Source organism: Sapajus apella, unplaced genomic scaffold (assembly GCF_009761245.1).
Source record: "Sapajus apella isolate SASKATOON/1434 unplaced genomic scaffold, GSC_monkey_1.0 scaffold12, whole genome shotgun sequence".
Lineage (NCBI taxonomy): Eukaryota > Metazoa > Chordata > Mammalia > Primates > Cebidae > Sapajus > Sapajus apella.
Genome location: NW_022436952.1, coordinates 16,360,785 through 16,378,354, shown reverse-complemented (window position 1 = coordinate 16,378,354; position 17,570 = coordinate 16,360,785). Strand labels below are relative to the sequence as shown.

Below are 17,570 nucleotides of genomic sequence, written 5' to 3'. Positions count from 1 at the left end.
AAAAGTTTCCTTAACCAGGGAAAAAAGAAACTTGTGGGAAGAAACGCCCCTTTCTTTGTTTTCTTTTGGGGAATTGTCATTTGGGGAAGTCACAAACACTGCTTTGGTAGTCATCTTGCAGTCAGGAGGGGGAGGTCCAGGGCGCATGGAAAGGCCACCCCAGATCCTGACATCACTGAGCTGCAGAATCACCCAACCTTGGAACCGCCTACCTCCAGGCTTCTTGCTGTCTGAGATCATAAATCCTTTGGTTGACGCCACTTTTGCTTTGCTATTTGTTACGTGGGGCTGCAGGCATCCTGACTGATACAGCAGAGCTCTCTCTTTGTGGTATGTTTTCACTTTGGTCTGTTTTCTCATCCAGTTCTTCACACTGGAAACTCCTGCAGGGGACTGGTTCTTTTTATCAAAGACTCTCCAGTATACAACACAAAATCCAAGACACACACACAATGGTTGCCTTGCTTAGTAAATAAAAGACAGCTGGCTAGAAGGAAGGAAGAATAAGCCATCAGGTGACATGAAGTTTGGAGGTGACGTAAATACCTAGGATCCAATAGTTGAGGTCTGCAAAGAGAGGGATGGACGACTCGAGCCGAACACAGAGAGATGGGATTGAAGTGAGATCAGACCTGTCTGATTCTTAGTCCCAGACTTCTGGGGGGTGGGGGATACATTTCTCAGCAGTAAATGGACAGTTGATGGCACCTTTGTAGGACCAATTGTTTTGGGGACAAGAATGGTATACAAATGACTACCAAATGGTCCCAACTATGTGGAGAGAAGAGCTAAGGGGCAAGGAGTTGGACTTGATTAGGATTGGCTCTGTTATCAGGCCTCCCCTTCACTTCTTACTGGTCACCATCACTAGAAAGAAGGGCTTTGTCCTGACACTGAAATACTCCTGGCCATTTTGACTCCCAAGCCCTTCTCAACTATTTCCTGGGTTCGCTCATGTACCTCCTTGCTCAACCTCCCTCCCTAGAGTCAGCAGTTGCCTCTAGCATCTACCCACACAGGGGCTGTGGGGTGTTCCCTTGGGGGGCTTTGGAGGGCAGGTGCAGTGTGACATCGGGCACAGATGGCACAGGTGCCCAGCAACCTTTTCCTCTCTCTTCTTGAGTCACCTCCTTCTCTGGTGGCAGCCACATCGACTGTTCTGCTTGGGTATTCTGTCCCAAGTATCCGCTGCTGCTGGGAAGTGTCTGACTTCCCAGATGAGGCTGGCTTGAGTTCCCCTGGGCTTAGCTGGCTGTGAGCCTTGTGTGATCACCCACCTTTGGGCCTCATCTGTCAGATGGGCACATGAAGGCATCTATAGACTTATCATGAGTTTTAAGTGGGACTATGGGTACGAGAGGGCCAGCGCTGCCTTCATGGATATGAGACCTGTGAAAGGCTCTGGACTATCTGCTCAAAAGGGACATGTACTGGTTTAATATCCTGCTTTTATCTCTTGAAATTCTTGATAATTTTTTAAAAGGGGACCCACATTTTAATTTTAGGTCCTTCAAATTATGTAGTTGGTCACAGAGGGGGCTTTGCAAACCAAACAGCATTGCAAGACTGCACAGTATGTTACTGTTGTAATCATAACAGCACACATATCACATTCTGTAAAGGATATATACGTGAAGGGGGCTCTTCTGCAAGGCCGGGAGGCTGAGGCCACACAGAATTCATCTCTCACTTCCTGTGTCCTCTTCCTGGGTTTAAGGATATTAAATCCAGATGCCCCAAGACCTTCAGAGCACTCTGCCTTCATGCTGATGGTGCAGGCTCTGTTCTAATTCTGCACTTGGCCAGAGTCTGGCTATGCAAACTGCAGCTAGTCTCTTCCCCCTCTGGGCGCCACCCGACTGACCTGCGTAAGGGGCAACTCTGACTTGTCTCCAGGCAAATGCTCTCCCTGCCATCGGCACCTGTTGCAAGCCAGCTCCTCGGAGCCAGGCCAAGCAGCTCTGCCCCTAGTGGGAGTTGGAGGCATGAAACTCCCTTTTAGGAAGATTGGGTGAGAGGCACCACCACCTGCTCCTGCCGCCTCTGCTGTCCTCAGCTTCTGAGAGCATCTTAGCAGCCTGCCCCGGGTGAGGACAGGGTCCACTGGTGCACCTGGCAGGGCAGGGTAGATGCTGTGACTTGGGAGCTTTGAGGGAACAGGGTGGGGCTCCTTATTGTGGAAAATCTTTAGGTTTGGATCCAGCCTTTATTTAAGGAGGGCGATTGTGTATAGAGTTGTGTGACTGTTCAGCATCTTTCTACCTCGGGATGTGTGTGTGTGTGTGTGTGTGTGTGTGTGTGTGTGTGTGAGAGAGAGAGAGAGAGAGAGAGAGAGAGAGACAGAGAGACAGAGAGAGAGACACAGAGAGAGAGAGACTGTGGGTCAATGCCCAGTATGCCCCACTAACCGAGAGTGTGTCTGTTAGTGGACACCAGTGTGTGGCATTGCTTCTGTGGGTGACTATGTCAAGGTGTGGGTCACTGTGTGCTGGTGTGGAGCCATGTAGTAAGCCGGTGGCTGACCCCCGAGGGTGAAGACACTGGAAGTGGTGTTGGGTATTTGTGGGGCTCAGTGTGCTTCTGTGTGGGGTTGCCTCACATTGTGTGAGAGTGTATGTGTCCCAGCAGGGGCTTGTTTCTGAGTATAAATGTGTGTGAAGCTGTGACTGTCCGTCTCTAGCTCTGCATGGGACGGTGATCTGGTGTGTGTGTGTATTAGAGTGCTACAAACTGTGTGTCTGTGTGTGTACGTGTGCGCGCCTGTCACAGTGGCCCAGTCTGCTTCTGGGTGAGTGGGGCAGAGCCCAGAGAGTGTGTGTGTGAGTGTGGGTGTCGTTGTATGTGTCTGGGAAGCGGTGGTTTGGTGTGTGTGTGTCGGCAGTGTGGGGCTGTCGCTGAGTCTGCATCGGAGTCAGAGTGGCGGCGTGCTCCTCTGAACGGCGGTGCCCTGTGCATTTGTGGGTCTGTGTCTGGGTGTGAGCACCATGGTGCGTGTGTTAGAGCCCGTGGGGCTCCCACGCAAGGCTGTGGCTCTGGGTGAGGGGTGTGTGTGTGTGTGTGTGTGTGTACCACAGTGGGTGGCAGCGCCTCTGCTCGGCAGTGGCGCGTCTGGCCCGCCCCGCGCGCGTGTGTCGCGGGCCGGGGCAGGGCGTGGGCCCTCGCCTGCGAAGCCAAGACCCCTCCCCCGGGCGGGCGGGAGGTGCGCACCGGCGCCTCTAGGACCCGGCGGCGGCTGGCCGCTGTCCCCGGGCCGCGCGAGTGAGCATGTGCAGAGCCCGGCGCCCGCTCGCCCGCCCGCCGCCCGCCGCCCGCCGCCCGCCCCGGCTCCGCGCCCGCCAGCCCCGCCGCTCAGCCCGGACGCCTGCAGCCCCGGGGAGCCAGGCGGCGGCGCCCTGTGCCCGGGCCCGTGGGTCCGCTCGTCGCGGGCGGCCGGGGGCGTGCGGGCGCCGGTGCTCCCGGGCTCCGGGCACTGCGGGGGCTGCGGGCTCGGCGCCCGGGGGAGGCGGGCCGTGGGCGCGGGTGCGGGCGCCCCAGCCGGCCGCGATCGCCGGGTGAGTCATGCCTCCCGGCGCTCCAGCCGGACCCCCGCGCGGGCTGCGAGCCGGGTGTTCCCCCCGCCGCCGGCAAACAAGTTTGTGCGGACGCGGCTGGGAGCGCGGCGGGGCTGCACCTGCTCCGGCTGCCGGGCGGGCATGCGGGGGGCGCTTTCTCGGGGGCCCGGGGTGGCTCAGCCGGGGCAGGGGAGAGTGAGCGGGTGCGTGCGGGGGGCGGAAAGCGGGGGGCGCTCGGCGCGGCAGGAATGGGGCGGGGGTGCACGAGGCTCCGCACGAGCCGCGTCCCCCTCCGGAGTGCTGAGAGCCCGTCCGTTTCCCGGCAGGGCGCTGCGGCTGGGCCCGGGGAGGGGGCGAGGGCAGGGTTTGGGGTGCGCACAGCCTCCCTCCTAGGCGGCGACGTTTACCCAGAAGCAGCTCCCTCTCGTTCCGCTACCAAGAGAGGCTTCCGGTCAGCGGAGGGTTTGCTCAGTCTCTTGGTGAACTTGAACAGAGGCAGAGGCAAGAGCAAAACGTATGTATTTTGTCCGGAATATTCCCCGGAGTAGAGCTTTGCGTCTTCGTAGGTGTGGACGGAGACCCGCGACTGGAGGCTGTTTGCGTTTTTCTCTGCCACTCAGGTCAGGAGCGTACCTGGCTGGGTCCCCTGGCTCCGGGTAACCTCGCTGGTTGTTTTCCTGAGCATTTGTGCTCCTAGGATGATGCCTGCTCTGCTGATGGGGGGGTGCAGGTGGGGAAGGGGACCTCTCTTCCTTCCGCTGAGGGGTGGGAAGGCTGATAGAGGAGTTCCAGTGCCATCGCCCTGTACTGGGGTCCAGCTGCTGCCCACGCTGGCCCTGTCCCTGCAGCTCCCAAGATGGACAGATGCAGGACTCAGCTGCACTTTTCTAACAGGAGATAGCCCCACCCCTCTTGTTGCTGGAACGGCATGCTTAGGTTTTGGAGGCAATTGGGGTATCCCGCTTTGGGATCGGGAGTGGGGGCCTTTCTTTTTTCCTGATTTGGTTAGGTTCCCTGGGAACAGGAAGTGAGGGCGGTGGGGAGTGAAAGTTAGAGGAGGTATAAAGCTGGCTTGCCCTGCACTGTCTGCAGTCACCCCTCCCGGTGACTGCAGGTGCTGGGGAAAGAGCTAGGGAGGTTTCCTTGGGCTATGGGAGAATGAGGTTTGCCTCTCTGAAGCATGGCCCCACCCCCACCGCCACACACTTAGATTGACCCCCAGAAGATCCTCGGGGAAGGGGCCTCAACCGGGGAAGGGGCCTCAACCGGCTGCCAGAGCCCAGAGTTTCTAGGAGAAAGAGCAGGAGCTCTCCCAGGCACTGGAGCTGAAGGAGGCTTGGTGGTGGCTGGGCTGGTGACTGAGACTGACCCGCCTCATCTTCCCCACCAGAAGGCCCTCACCTGTGGCTGCATCCTCCGGGCTTCAGCAGGGCCGTTTCCACAGCTGCTCTGTAAAAATGCCTTCTTCTGGGGTGACGGGGTCCGTCTCTTCAGTGGGCATTGGCGCCCTATGGGGTACTGTGCTGCGGCCTGCAGCATGTCTGGCTGGAAGTGAAGAGACGCTGGGATAAGGCAGAAGGCCGGGTGTCTTCCTAACCAGGCACAAGTGGATACTCAGGACCGCCAGTGGGTCTGCTGCTGAAGCTTGAGCCTCAAACCTGATCTGTTTAGCCAGAGTACTGGGGAGTGAGTCACAGAGCTGGTTTCTCATGTCATCAGCCTGAGCAGGCAGCTCAGAGCCTCTGAATCCAGAGCCTCCAGGCCCTGAAAGAATGCCTCAGAGCAGGGCCTCCTGGGAAGTGGTGTTTCTCATCGTAGAAGCTCCTAGCTTGTACTCCCATCTGGCCCAGACCCCCATCAGCCTTGATGAGACCAGCTCGCTGACTCTTTCTCTGGAGGTACAATGAAGTCAAGGCCGAGGACTTTGGGCCAGCTCCGTGTTTAGACCTTCAGGGTCTTGCCTTAAAATGCAGGTGATAATCATATACATCAGCAGGGTCGGAGCTGGGCCCCAACATCTGGGGCTGCTCATGTGGGGAATGAGGGAGTGAATGTGGCCTTCCACTCACCACCCTCTCCCTGGGCCTCCTGGTCTGGCCTTCATGTTCTTCCTTTAATCTCTCCTCATCATGGCTTTGATAGTCATGTTGACATACGGCCTAAAAAATTATCAGAAGTGTGCCACTTGGAGAATGTGGTCAGGGAGGAGCTCTGCATATGCCCTGCCTCCTGGTGTGGATGTGAGAAGTGGATGGAAGAATGGGCTGGATTAATTTCATAAGCTATAAAATACAGCGCACCTGCTGGTAGCTGGCTGTTAAGGCCCCTCCCGTCCACTTCGTTTCCCTTCCTTTGCTGCTGGAAGCCCCTGGAGATGTGAGCTTTCTCCCAGAGAGTGGCTCCTTTGGCATGAGGGGTCGTGAGTATTCTGAGGACAGGAGTGTGCAGCAGGGTGTCTTGGGCTCCCTCCCATAGCCCAAGTCCCCTGTCCCAGTGGCGGCATCAAGCTGGGCAGGTCTGACTTTGGTTGGGAACTCCACTCACTTGTCCACCTGTATCCAAGTCACTCAGTGGGATTTGAATACCTGTTTACCTTCTAGATTCTGAAATGGGCCCGAGACGACTCTTAAGTTTTCACCACCAGGTGGGAGAAACACATGAACAAGTGAACAAAATGGTTCTATAAAAGAAATAGCCTAGGCTAGATGGGGTGGCTCACACCTATAATCCCAGTATTTTGGGAGGCCAAGGTGGGTGGATCACCTGAGATCCGGAGTTCAAGACCAACCTGGTCAACATGGCAAAACCCCATCTTTACTAAAAATACAAAAATTAGCCAGGCATGGTGGCATGTGCCTGTAAGTGCAGCCACTCGGGAGACTGAAGCAGGAGAATCCCTTGAACCCAGGAGGTGGAGGTTGCAGTGAGCTGAGATCACGCCACTACACTCTAGCCTGGGTGACAGAGTAAGACTCTGTCTCAAAAAATGAATAAAAATAAATATAAATAAAATAGATAGCTGGAAAATGTTGCGATTGGCCGTTTCAGTAGTAAGAAAGGCTCCAAATCAGCCGACTGGAAAAGAAAAATGCCAGCCCCTAAAATGGTGCTTGGAAGGACCTCTGTCCCTGGTATTGTACATATGAAGACCATGTGATATGGTTGATGATGATATGCACTTGGAATCAGAGCCATTTAGCAATAACTGTATTTGTTCAAGTTAATTGGGCTTCTGTCTTAGATTCTGCATCTGTAAAATGGGGATGATAATGATTTTGACCACAGAAATGTGTGGGAAGATTGCTCATTCATTTGCTCATCTGATCATTCATCTAATGCACTTGACGGTTGGTGAAAGTACCTTGAACTCTAATGTGGTATGTTAAAGTTTTTATTTATATCAGCCCCAGCAGTGGGTTAACTGAAGTGTTTTTCCTCCTTTGCATGGAATGGAGTTTTGACCTATTATGTTTTATACCTTTTTATCACCATATTAAAATTTTGAATCTTTTATCAAGTTCTGACATTCAAACTGTCAAGAGATTTGCCTCATCAAAGACAGGGATCCCACCCCATTTGCATTTCCCAGACCTTGTTCCCACCAAGGGCCCAGCAGATTTTTGTTTAGTGGGTCTCTTGCTCTTTTTCTCAGTCTCCAGGACCCAGAGTTGTGAGGCCTGTGAGTAATGGCAGCATGGCCCTGAGCCTTGAGGCTGTCCAGTCCAGCAGGCACGTATTTTCAGGGCCTTCCCTCTGCCCTGCCCAGAGGTGGGCAGAGGCACTGACTGTGCCTTTGAGAGGCTCCCAGGCTGGGGGGAGAAGTAGGGACATTAGCAGGGAACCCTGACTCAAGACCACACACCACCCAGGCACAGTTTGTAACAGCATCCAGCCTCAATACCTAGCACTGGGGAGGGGTTCTGCTCCAAAAATCAGGGAGGCTTCATGGAAGAGGTGGCATGAGTGCCGAACCTTGATGGCCTGAAGCATTTCAGAGCCATGAGATGGGCCACAGGCATCCCTGGCTGGTGGAAGGGCGTGCGTGAAGGTGCTTGAGGCATCTCTCGCTGACCAGGGGCTGCTCTGGTGGGATACAGGACTTGCTTGTCAATCCCTGGGAAACCATTACAGGAAGTAGCATCATTAGTTCCTCGTATTAGGAAGATCACTTTCTTAGACAAGAAGGGGACAGCATTTTGGAGAGGGGATGGGGTCCAGAAGCCAGGCACTAGGTCTGAGTGGGGCAGGCGCAGGGGGAAAGTCACAGGAGGGGAATCCAGGAGCTGTGAGCCCAGCTGGAGCCTCCTGATTATACTCTGCCCAGGCTCTGAGGCTGAGGTCCCCTGGCTGCCAGTCACTGAGGCTGGGGCTTCAAGCTTCTAGGACCCAGATGCCCATCACCTTATCTGGAGAGCAACATTCTGGGCCCTGTTCCTTGTCTCTGGGGCCCCTGCCTTAAAAAGAGCAGACATCTCTGAGTCCCAAGAGATTTGCAACCCTTGCTGCAACTGCCACAGCTCAGATGTTTCTGGGGATGCCTGAAGTCATTTTCCCCTCAGCTGCCACTGCCTGTTCTCTCTGATTGGGGGTCATAGGGAAGTGGAGTCATCTCACTGAACCCCAGTGGCCACTGGCTGCACCTGGGCCAGCTCTGAGTTCTATCCTCCAACTCCCAGCCCCAGGGACTGCCTCCTCTCCTCTCCCTGCTGCCATCCCTCGGTCTCTGGACCCCAAGCCTGGCTGAGAGATGGCCACCTGACCAGCCCAAGCCACCCCTCATTCAAGCTGGGCAACTGCTGCTCCCTCTGTCCCAGATGGCAACAAAGTAATAGACAAAGGCTCAGGTTGTCTGAGTCCCCAGGAGCTCTGGGCTCCTGCTCCCTCCTGAGAATTCCAGAAGCCCCTTTGTTCTATTATTCCCTCTCATGCTTGACAGCGAGCTCAGGATCTCCCTCCCCAGGCCCTGCTCTTCTCTATGGTAACCCCAGGGCAGGGCAGTGGGGGTGCACCTTTGTCCAGCCCTGGTGTGCCCCCCAGCAAGGCCAAGGCCCAGGCAGGGATAGAGCCCCCAGCCTCCCCCTGAAGCACTCTGCAGGGTTCCAAGATGGGAGGTGCCCACTGGAAGCATGCCTTGGGGAACAATTCTCCAGACTTTCAGAGGGGAGGGGTCCCAGGCTGCCTCCCAGTCCCAGTGGGCTGGGGCAGGAACACACACTGACAAGGCAGTGTCTGGAAGGCTTGGCTGGGGAGACACCATGTGTGGCATCATCTCTAGGAGCTTCGGCCTGGCATGACTTCAAAAAGGTACTGATGGAGGCACACTAAACTCCTTTCAAGAATAAATCTTGCCTCATGCGAAGCCAGAGCTGGGACGGGGAGAGAGATAGGAAGCTTAGTGGGCATGATGTAGGCTGTGGGAGCAGGTGGCCTGGTCTGAGTGCTGGCCCTGATCTGCCTGGCTCTGGGCAGCATGCATCACCTGGCCAAGCTTCAGAGACCTGCGTGCTCAAGTGGGGTGTGCAGGGCATTTGCTTGGTGGGTTGCATGGAGCAAATGAGATAGCGCAGGTAACATGCACAACCCAGTTCACCTATTAACACTGCAAATGCTTAAGAAATGGTGGCATTGACAGATAAAGCAATTGCTAACAGCAGTCTTAGCATGGGGATCAGCTGCGAGCAAGAGTGGAATCCTGGGGGCGCTCCAGGGACTGTGGGGGCTCAGAGTTGGGGAGAGGCCTCTTAAGTCTGACTTTACCAGTGGTGCAGCTACCACAGGCCGGTCCTCCAGCTTCTCCTTGCTTGGCTCTTTTGCATTCATAACCAATCCATGCTGCAGTCTGTAGGTAACAGTAACAGGTTTCACGTCCACTCCCTGATTTGATCCCATAAAGCACATTTACCCCCATTTAACACACGATGAGCCTGAGGCCCTGCCCCATGCAATACTTTGCTCAAGGTGGTTTACTGTCATGGACAGCCTGCAGGCTTTCGGGTGTAGTGGGCACAGCTGGTGGCCTCCCAGGCCCTATGCAGATGGGCAGTGGCTAGGAATATGCCCCCCACCCCAGGTGTTGGCTGTTTCTGCTGCCTGACTTACCTCGTGGTTTGGCTGTGAGCCCTTGTGCAGATGCTCCAAATTACTCAGCCCACCCCCAGGCCTCTTTTGGGTTCAGCCACTCAACAAACATTTCCCTTCACTGCCCTGCTAGCACCTGGGCCAGTTCTGAGTTCTATCCTCCAACTCCCGGCCCCAGGGACTGCCTCCCCTCCTCTCCCTGCTGCTGTCCTTCGGTCTCTGGACCCCTAGCCTGGCTGAGAGATGGCCACCTGACCAGCCCAAGACACCCCTCATTCAGACTGGGCAACTGCTGGGGATATGATAGTATCTATCTTGTTGGATTGGTGTGAAGTTTAAGTGAGATAATATGTAAAGCATTTAGCTGATTACTGAGCCTGCTACCTCTGCCCCAGCCTAAAGGACCAGCTGACCCATATTTCCCAGCTGTGTGCTGGGATCTGGGAACATGGAGATAAACCAGGTGTGACCCGTGCCCTGGAGGGGCTGCCAGCCTTGAGGAGAGAGAGTGTGTTGGCTGTAAGGTGTGGTGGGAGTCCAGGGCAGGTGACAAGTTCCTGATGCTTTTGTTCCCCCCAGCCAGCCTGCCCGCAATGAGTTTTCCAGGCTAGGAATCTGCTTTGTGATTTTAAAAGTTGGGAGTGCAGCCTGCTTCGTAGAAGACCTCGGCCGTGAACATCTGGCCTGCAAGTGGCTGTCTGTTGTATCCACACCAGCACCCACCTCCCCAGACCAGGGAACGCCCTTCTGGGAAGGGGGAGCACCAGAAATTGCTTTGGAGGACCCTGGGACCCTGGGTGAGGTGGATTGAGTCCTGATTCATCAGCTCTGACCACTCCCCACCCCATCCCTACTTGTATTGTAGATCCAAATCCTATCTAGAAAGTCTATATGAAATCCACAGTATACCCTGCCTTCGAAATTCTGAACTGTTGAGCCACTGCCTGCCTTTCTGCTCTGTCTCATCAGAAACCTTTTCACAGCTGGAGTGCTACCCTCTCCCCTTCAGTTGTACAGGATTTTTACCTGATGTGAGCCTCCTTTGTAACTGGAGCCCGTTTGTGAGCAGACCTGCAGACCCTCCTCATAGAATTACATCACAGAAGGGATGACATAAAGCCAGGCACTCTTGTTAACTCTGTGTGCCTGAAAGCCCTCAGCTCTGTTCAGCTGAGTTCCTTGATGACCTGGGGCCTGTGCCCTGCACTGCTCCCTCTCTCCCACATGTCAGGCTTCGTCCATGGCTCTGGGTAAGTGGAATTTGAAGTTTCACTGCCCTGACCCCATAGGAGTAGGTTTCTGATGTCAGGATTTGCATATCCATTTGTCCATGGCCTCGTTCATTTAAAAACTGTATTCATAGGCCATGTGTGGTGGCTCATACCTGTAATCCCAGCACTTTGGGAGGCTGAGGTGGGTGGATCATGAGGTCAGGAGTTCAAGACCAGCTTGGCCAAGATGGTGAAACCCCATCTCTACTAAAAAATACAAAAATTAGCTGGACGTGGTGGCAGGCACCTGTAATCCCAGCTACTCAGGAAGCTGAGGCAGGAAAATCACTTGAACCTGGGAAGTGGATGTTACAGTGAGCCGAGATCACGCCACTGCACTCCAGCCTGGATGATGGGGCAAGACTCCGTCATCTCAAAAAAAAAAAAAATTCATAAACAAAGATCGCTGAGCATCCACGTTCCCAGGCCTGATGCTGGGGCTGGTGTTAGGACCGGGAACTGAATGAGGCCTGGCTTCTAGCTCTAAGTGGATTACAGGCTTCCGAGGGTAACTGTCAAGTAGACGGTCAGCTGTGATCAGCCCCAGGATGGGATGAGGGTCAGCAGGGTCTGTGGAAAGGCTGAGGAATCTTCAGGGAATCCTCTGAGGAACAATACCTGGCCTGAGCCTTGGAGGATACACAGGGATTTGATAAGTGAAGAGGAAGGAAAAGGCATACATAAAGGGTAACTTGTGCAAAGGCACCAAGGCAGATGTGCTGTGATTCCCGGTGGCTCTGTTGGAATGTAGAGTGTGTGTGGAATGTGCATGTGAGATGGGGAAGCCAAAGGAAGGGGGCCTGGCAGGAGATGAGGCTGGATGGGCTGGATCACGAAGGCGCCCTTCTATGTCATGCTAAGGAGCTTAGAGTTTATCCAGTAGCCACAGGGAGCTATTGAACGGGGTTTTAAGCAGGGGCACACCATGATCAGATTTGCGTGTTAGGAGGATCACCCTGGCAGCCTTGTGGAAGATGGATTGGAGGGGTCCAAAGCTGGAGTCGGAGAGATCAGTCAGGATTTCTTGGGATTTTCTCTGTGGTTTTACAAATCTGACGAGGCTGTCTGGGGTGGGCCTGGCAGACACATCAGCCTAGAAAATACAAGCTCTGGAGACCCTTCTGCAATGGCTTCCCAACTCAGAGTTTAATTCCAGCTTCATTTGCTGATTACTGAGTCTGCTGCCTCTTCCCCAGCCTAAAGGACCAGCCAACCCATATTTCCAGATATCTGCCCTCCCCAAGGGCCTCAGAACCTGGCGGCCCTCACCATTTAATCAGAGAGGGTCATGCCTGTCTGGGCCCCTTTGGGTCTTCATCCCAAGCCTCCAAGCTTTCTGGGGGCCTGGAATGCCAGCTCAAACATTGTCCTTCCTCTCACACCCGCTGTCTGTCTCTGATGCACAGAGCAGCCATTGAGTGGCTGCAGAGGCCTGGCGAGGGGCCCGGGCCAAGTTAGTTATGGGCAGTGGCTTAGTCATGCTTCTAGGGGCCTTTTCTTTGGGATAAGCCTGTCCTTGTGTTAAGGGCTTCACTCACACAGCAGCCCAGCTCGTGGCAGCTGCAAAACCCTCCGCCAACCCTAACAGCGTACTTCAGAGGCACCGCCAATAGGAACCAAAGCCCAGAGTGACAGCTGAGTCCTGGGGAGCGGAGGGACCCAGGGAAGGCAGATCAGAGAGCCTTCCGCCTTCTCTGCTCCGGGTGCTCAGCCTCTGTTTGCAGGTGCATGGCTCAGGTGCTACCCTGGTCCTTTGATTCTGGCCTCTGGAGTCCAGGAGGTCTGGGAAGGGTACACAAGCCCCTCCCTCCCCCAGGGCCACATCCTGTGTGAAAGTCAATGACCAGCCTCTGCAGAAGCTCCTTCCAACCCAGGCTTGCAGTTCCAGTGTACTCCTGGGAGTCAGCCGATTACGCGCATATATTAAGCATCTGCAGCATACTCCTGCCTGGGCTAGGTGCATTTATATGTGGCAGTGTCTCATTGCAGGCTGGGCCATGTCGTCATTGAGAGTATAGGCTCTGAACTCAGACTCTTCAAAACCTTGGCTCTCCTGTTTACCAACTGTGTTGCTTTGGGAAAACTAATTTGCCTTCTTTTGCCACAGTTTTCTTATCTGTGAAATGAGGATATGATAGTCTCTACCTTGTTGGATTGGTGTGAGGATTAAGTGAGATAATATGAAAAGCATTTAGCTGAGTGCTTGACACACTGGAAATGCTGAGGAAAGAGCTTCTGCTGCTGTTCCTCCTCCCCCTTATTGCTATTGCTGTGATCACCAAGTTCTCATTACTCCTCAAGGGGAGAGCTGTTATCCCCATTTTACAGATGGGGAAGCTGAGGCTCAGCAAGGTTAAGCAACCTAACGAGGGTCACACAGCTGGCCAGTGGCAGAGCTGGGATTCAAACCTGGCTTTGTCCAGTGCTTCTGCACCACAGCTGGTCCCTTGGATAAAGCACACACAGGGTGAGGGTGTCCCAGCCTGGGAAAGCTGGGTAGTGGACCCGCCTGTTTCACCTCAGTGCTCTTTCTCCACCTTTCCAGATTTCTGCACCAGGAGATGGGGGTCGGTAGAAGCCCGGGATGGAGATGTCCTTGACACCTGGGCAGAGGCTGCAGCTGCAGCTGCAGGACCCTGTGGCCACTGGAGATAACTGATGGTGCCATTTGAACACCTGCTGGAAACGGGGCAGGAATAGTGAGTGACCCCAGGAGATCACAGGCAGGTGCCAGGAGCCAGGATGCAAGGATGACTCCTCCGGAGGCCCTGGCCTCCCTCCCGCCTGGGCGCTAGGAGCCATTGGGGGGCTCCAGCCAGGAGCCCTGCCTCCCAGGGGCATGGCCAAACCTTTCTTCCGACTCCAGAAGTTTCTCCGCCGAACACAGTTCCTGCTGTTTTTCCTCACAGCTGCCTACCTGATGACCGGCAGCCTGCTGCTGCTGCAGCGGGCCCGAGTGGGCCTCCCACAGGGCCCCCGGTCGCCTGGCCCCCTGCAAACCTTGCCCGTGGCCGCCGTGGCACTGGGTGTCGGCTTGCTGGACAGCAGAGCCCTGCATGACCCTCGAGTCAGCCCAGAGCTGCTGCTGGGTGTGGACATGCTGCGGAGCCCCCTAACCCGGCCCCGGCCCGGCCCCCGCTGGCTGCGGAGCCGCAACTCAGAGCTACGTCAGCTGCATCATCGCCGCTGGTTCCACCACTTCATGAGTGACTCCCAGGGACCGCCCGCCCTGGGCCTTGAGGCTCCCAGGCCTGCCATCCACAGCCGAGGTAGGCACTCAGCTGCGTTTGGGGGAGCTGTTTTCAGGACCCCTATTCGGAGCGACAGGTTTGGTAGCCCCTTTCTCTTTCTGGCCATGTAGCAGCTGGAGAAGTAGGCACCACAGGCCCATGGCCTTCACTGCTAGATGGTTCTTTCCTTCTGCTCTGCAGGACAGGAAGGGGCCTGTTCAGGGTTTTGCTCATTCACCAGCTGGAATTCCACATGACTCAAGGCTCAGATGTTGTGAGCAGGTCACTTAGAGCTCCAACTTTGGGTTCAGACAGACTTTGGCTGGAATCCTGGCCAACATTTGTTTTTTTTATTCTCAGAGAATCTAGTAGGAAAGTGTCATTGAAAACGTGAAAATAGGCCAGGCGCAGTGGCTCACACCTGTAATCTCAGCACTTTGGGAGGCCTAGGCGGGCAGATCACTTGAGGTCAGGAGTTTGGGATTAGCCTGGCTAACATGGTAAAACCCTGCCTCTACTAAAAATACAAAAATTAGCCAGGTGTGGTGGTGCATACCTGTAATCTCACTGGCATCTGGAAAGCGGAGGCTGCAGTGAGCCAAGATTCTGCCACTGCACTCCAGCCTGGGCAACAGGAGACTCCATCTCAAAAAAAAAAAAAAAAAGAACATGTCACTTAATGTCCCCAGGTCTGTCTGAAATGGAGCTAAAGACACCACTCCAGGGCTATTGTGAGGAGTGAGTGTCATAACACAGAGCAATGGGTCACAAAGTGGGGCCTCTGACCAGAAGCGTCACCTCTCCCTGGGATTTTGTCACAAGTGCAAATTTGGGCAAATTTTTGAATTTTTAGTTGAGACAGGGTTTCACCATGTTGGTCAGGCTGGTCTCGAACTCCTGACCTCACAATCCGCCCGCCTCAACCTCCCAAAGTGTCGGGATTACAGGTATGAGCCACTGCGCCCGACTTCTGTGCAGGTTTTATCAGTGTAACTTATTTAGACTAGAGTGTATATGACTGGCAGAAGTCAGAATTTCTTGAAAGGAAGCCATGTGAAATGCTCACGTTTTGAAAATAGACCTGGGGATTGCCACTGACTGGGCCTGTAACCCTGGGCATAGTGGGCTCCATTCCTCTCTTCATTGCTTTCATCCCCCACACACTGATGATCCACCACATGAGTCTTCATGTGTGCATTTCACTGTGCCCTTGAGGAGCTCAGTCTGGCGGTGCAGTCAGATATGCACCCAAATAATTTCTACAAAGCACGGCCAAGGTATGCTAGAGGTACGTGCCAAGGGCCTGTGGACTCAGACAGAAGTGACCTTTATAACAGACCAGCAGCCTCCCAAAATGCTGGGATTACAGGCGTGAGCCACCATGACCAGCTGAGGTAGGCGAATCACCTGAGGCCAGGAGTTTGAGACCAGCCTGGCCAACATGGTGGAATCCTGTCTCTACTAAAAATATATAAAAAATTAGCCAGGCATGGTGGCAGGCGCTTGTAATTACAGCTACTTGGGAGGCTGAGGCAGGACAATTGCTTGAACCTGGGAGTGGAGGTTGCAGCGAGCTGAGATCGTGCCATTGTACTTCAGCCTGGGTGACAGAGAAAGACCCTGTCTCAAAATAATAATAATAATAGAACTGACAAGCAGAGGGGAGGGCTCAGTCCTGAATAGAGAGTGTGTATGTCTCAGGGAACCAGTGAGGACCCTTTTACTTTAAGTTACCCCTAATGACTTACAGAAGCGATGGAAGGGGATCCAGTAAAAGCTAGAGAGATTGTGACTAGATAGAAGCAAGACTGATATTCAACTTTATATATCAGTGTGGTCTTAGCAGTTGCTAAAATAATTGCAATACTTCCAGGTTGGTTGGAGATGGTTCCTGCCCTGGGCTGCTGGGGTGCCCTCTACACTCTGCCTGCCTCCCCAGTGGCCCCCAAGCCTCCTCCTTATCCAGCAAAGAGAGGGTTAATATGCTTCTAGTGCCAAATGGTGGCAAATATGAATGGTCAGCGCCCCCCCATGGGTTGTCAAATATTGTGAATATACCCCAGGATTTAAGGAAGGATTTGCTCTCCTTTGAACAGTGTAAGAACCAAGTCTGGGGAGGCCGTGCTGTCTCATGGCTGGAGATCATCAGGGAACGGGGAAGGCAGGGTGCTGGCCTGTAAAGCCCTCTGGGTCCCCTTCCTGTCGTGGGGCTCTATAGGCCCTGCACAGCCAGCCCTCCGGACAGCTGCTGGGGCCGCAAACAAAGCGGGCGTCTCTTTGTGGCCCGGGCAGCCCGCCATCCTCCTGAAAGGGGATCCTGCAAGGCGTGGAAGCTGCAGGAGGCTCCATCAATCACTGAGCATTTCATTATACCTTGGACAACATCCATAATGGAATAAAATGTCAGTAAGTTTACTAGGGGAAAAATAGTAACTTCTCCATAGCCAGTTTGTTTTTTATTGATAGTAATTTCCAAAGACATTCCAATATCTTCAAAGCCATCGTTAATAGCCTCACGGCATGTCCATTTTGATGTGCAAATGAACAGATGCAGAGTCACAGACAATAATGCGACGCCTCCATTTCAGCCGAAAGTAATAAATCCGCCTCAGAATGGGTCCCAGTGTATCCCTTGGAAGTTCTTTCTTTCCTGCACATTCTCGCCTCTGTCAGGGAGTTAGAAAAGCTGTTCATTCTGCATCCAGATAAAAGAGCTGCCTCCTCCTCACAAACAGAGGGGCCATCTGTGTCTCGGGCCCTTGCTGCACACTGAGACGGGGCCGGCCAGGCCCAGGCTTGCTCTCCACACCGGTGAGCTCCATCAGGTGACCAGCTGGTCTTAGGTTGGCCACTTCTTATTTCCAGAACTGGAGCCTGACTGCTTGCAACCATTTTTTTTCTCTCTCTTTTATTAACGTGTTAATTATTCAGCTAATATTTACTGATCCATCCATCTCACGTCCCAGGTTAGAGGGTAGGATCAGAATAATAATGGCTGTTACTTATTTGAACATCTGTTATGTGCCAAGCATTGTTCTGTATAGACATACATCTGTTATCTCATGTAATTTAATCTTCAAACAGCCTTATGATATAAGTGGCACTATCATTGTTTTAATGATGAAGAATTTGAGTTTTGGAGAAGAAAAGTAATTTAAATATTTTCATTATTAATAACAATATATTAACAGTAAAAACAGTTGCTGCTGAGTAATTACTGCATGTCAAGCCTTGTATTAAACATTTTACATGTGTTACCTTATGGAATTTTCACAACTACCCCATGGAATTGGCACCATAGCCCCATTTTATAGATGGGGAAGTTGAGGCTCAGAGAGCAGCAGCTGCGTATCCCAGGTGGCACAGCCAGATAGTGGTGGAGCTATTTCCAAAGGCTTTTTCCATCCACTTCCCCAGAAGCACAGACAGCCACGTGCAGC

The 17,570-nt window shown here is 53.7% G+C and overlaps 1 protein-coding gene across 4 annotated transcripts in view; it reads left to right on the top strand.

The window, feature by feature from the left end:
* The first annotated feature begins 1,987 nt into the window (after window positions 1-1,987).
* Window positions 1,988-17,570, top strand: part of WSCD1 (WSC domain containing 1) — a 54,948-nt gene continuing 39,365 nt past the window's right edge. For 2 of the 4 annotated variants that reach the window (XM_032280156.1, XM_032280153.1), the window contains exons 1-2: window positions 3,329-3,551; window positions 13,446-14,169. In XM_032280156.1, the coding sequence (XP_032136047.1) occupies window positions 13,740-14,169 (430 nt within the window). In that variant the 5' untranslated portion in view covers window positions 3,329-3,551; window positions 13,446-13,739. Of the gene's footprint in view, window positions 2,088-3,328; window positions 3,552-3,870; window positions 4,066-13,445; window positions 14,170-17,570 lie in introns of those variants that run through there. The other 2 variants (XM_032280154.1, XM_032280155.1) reach the window with 2 other exon arrangements.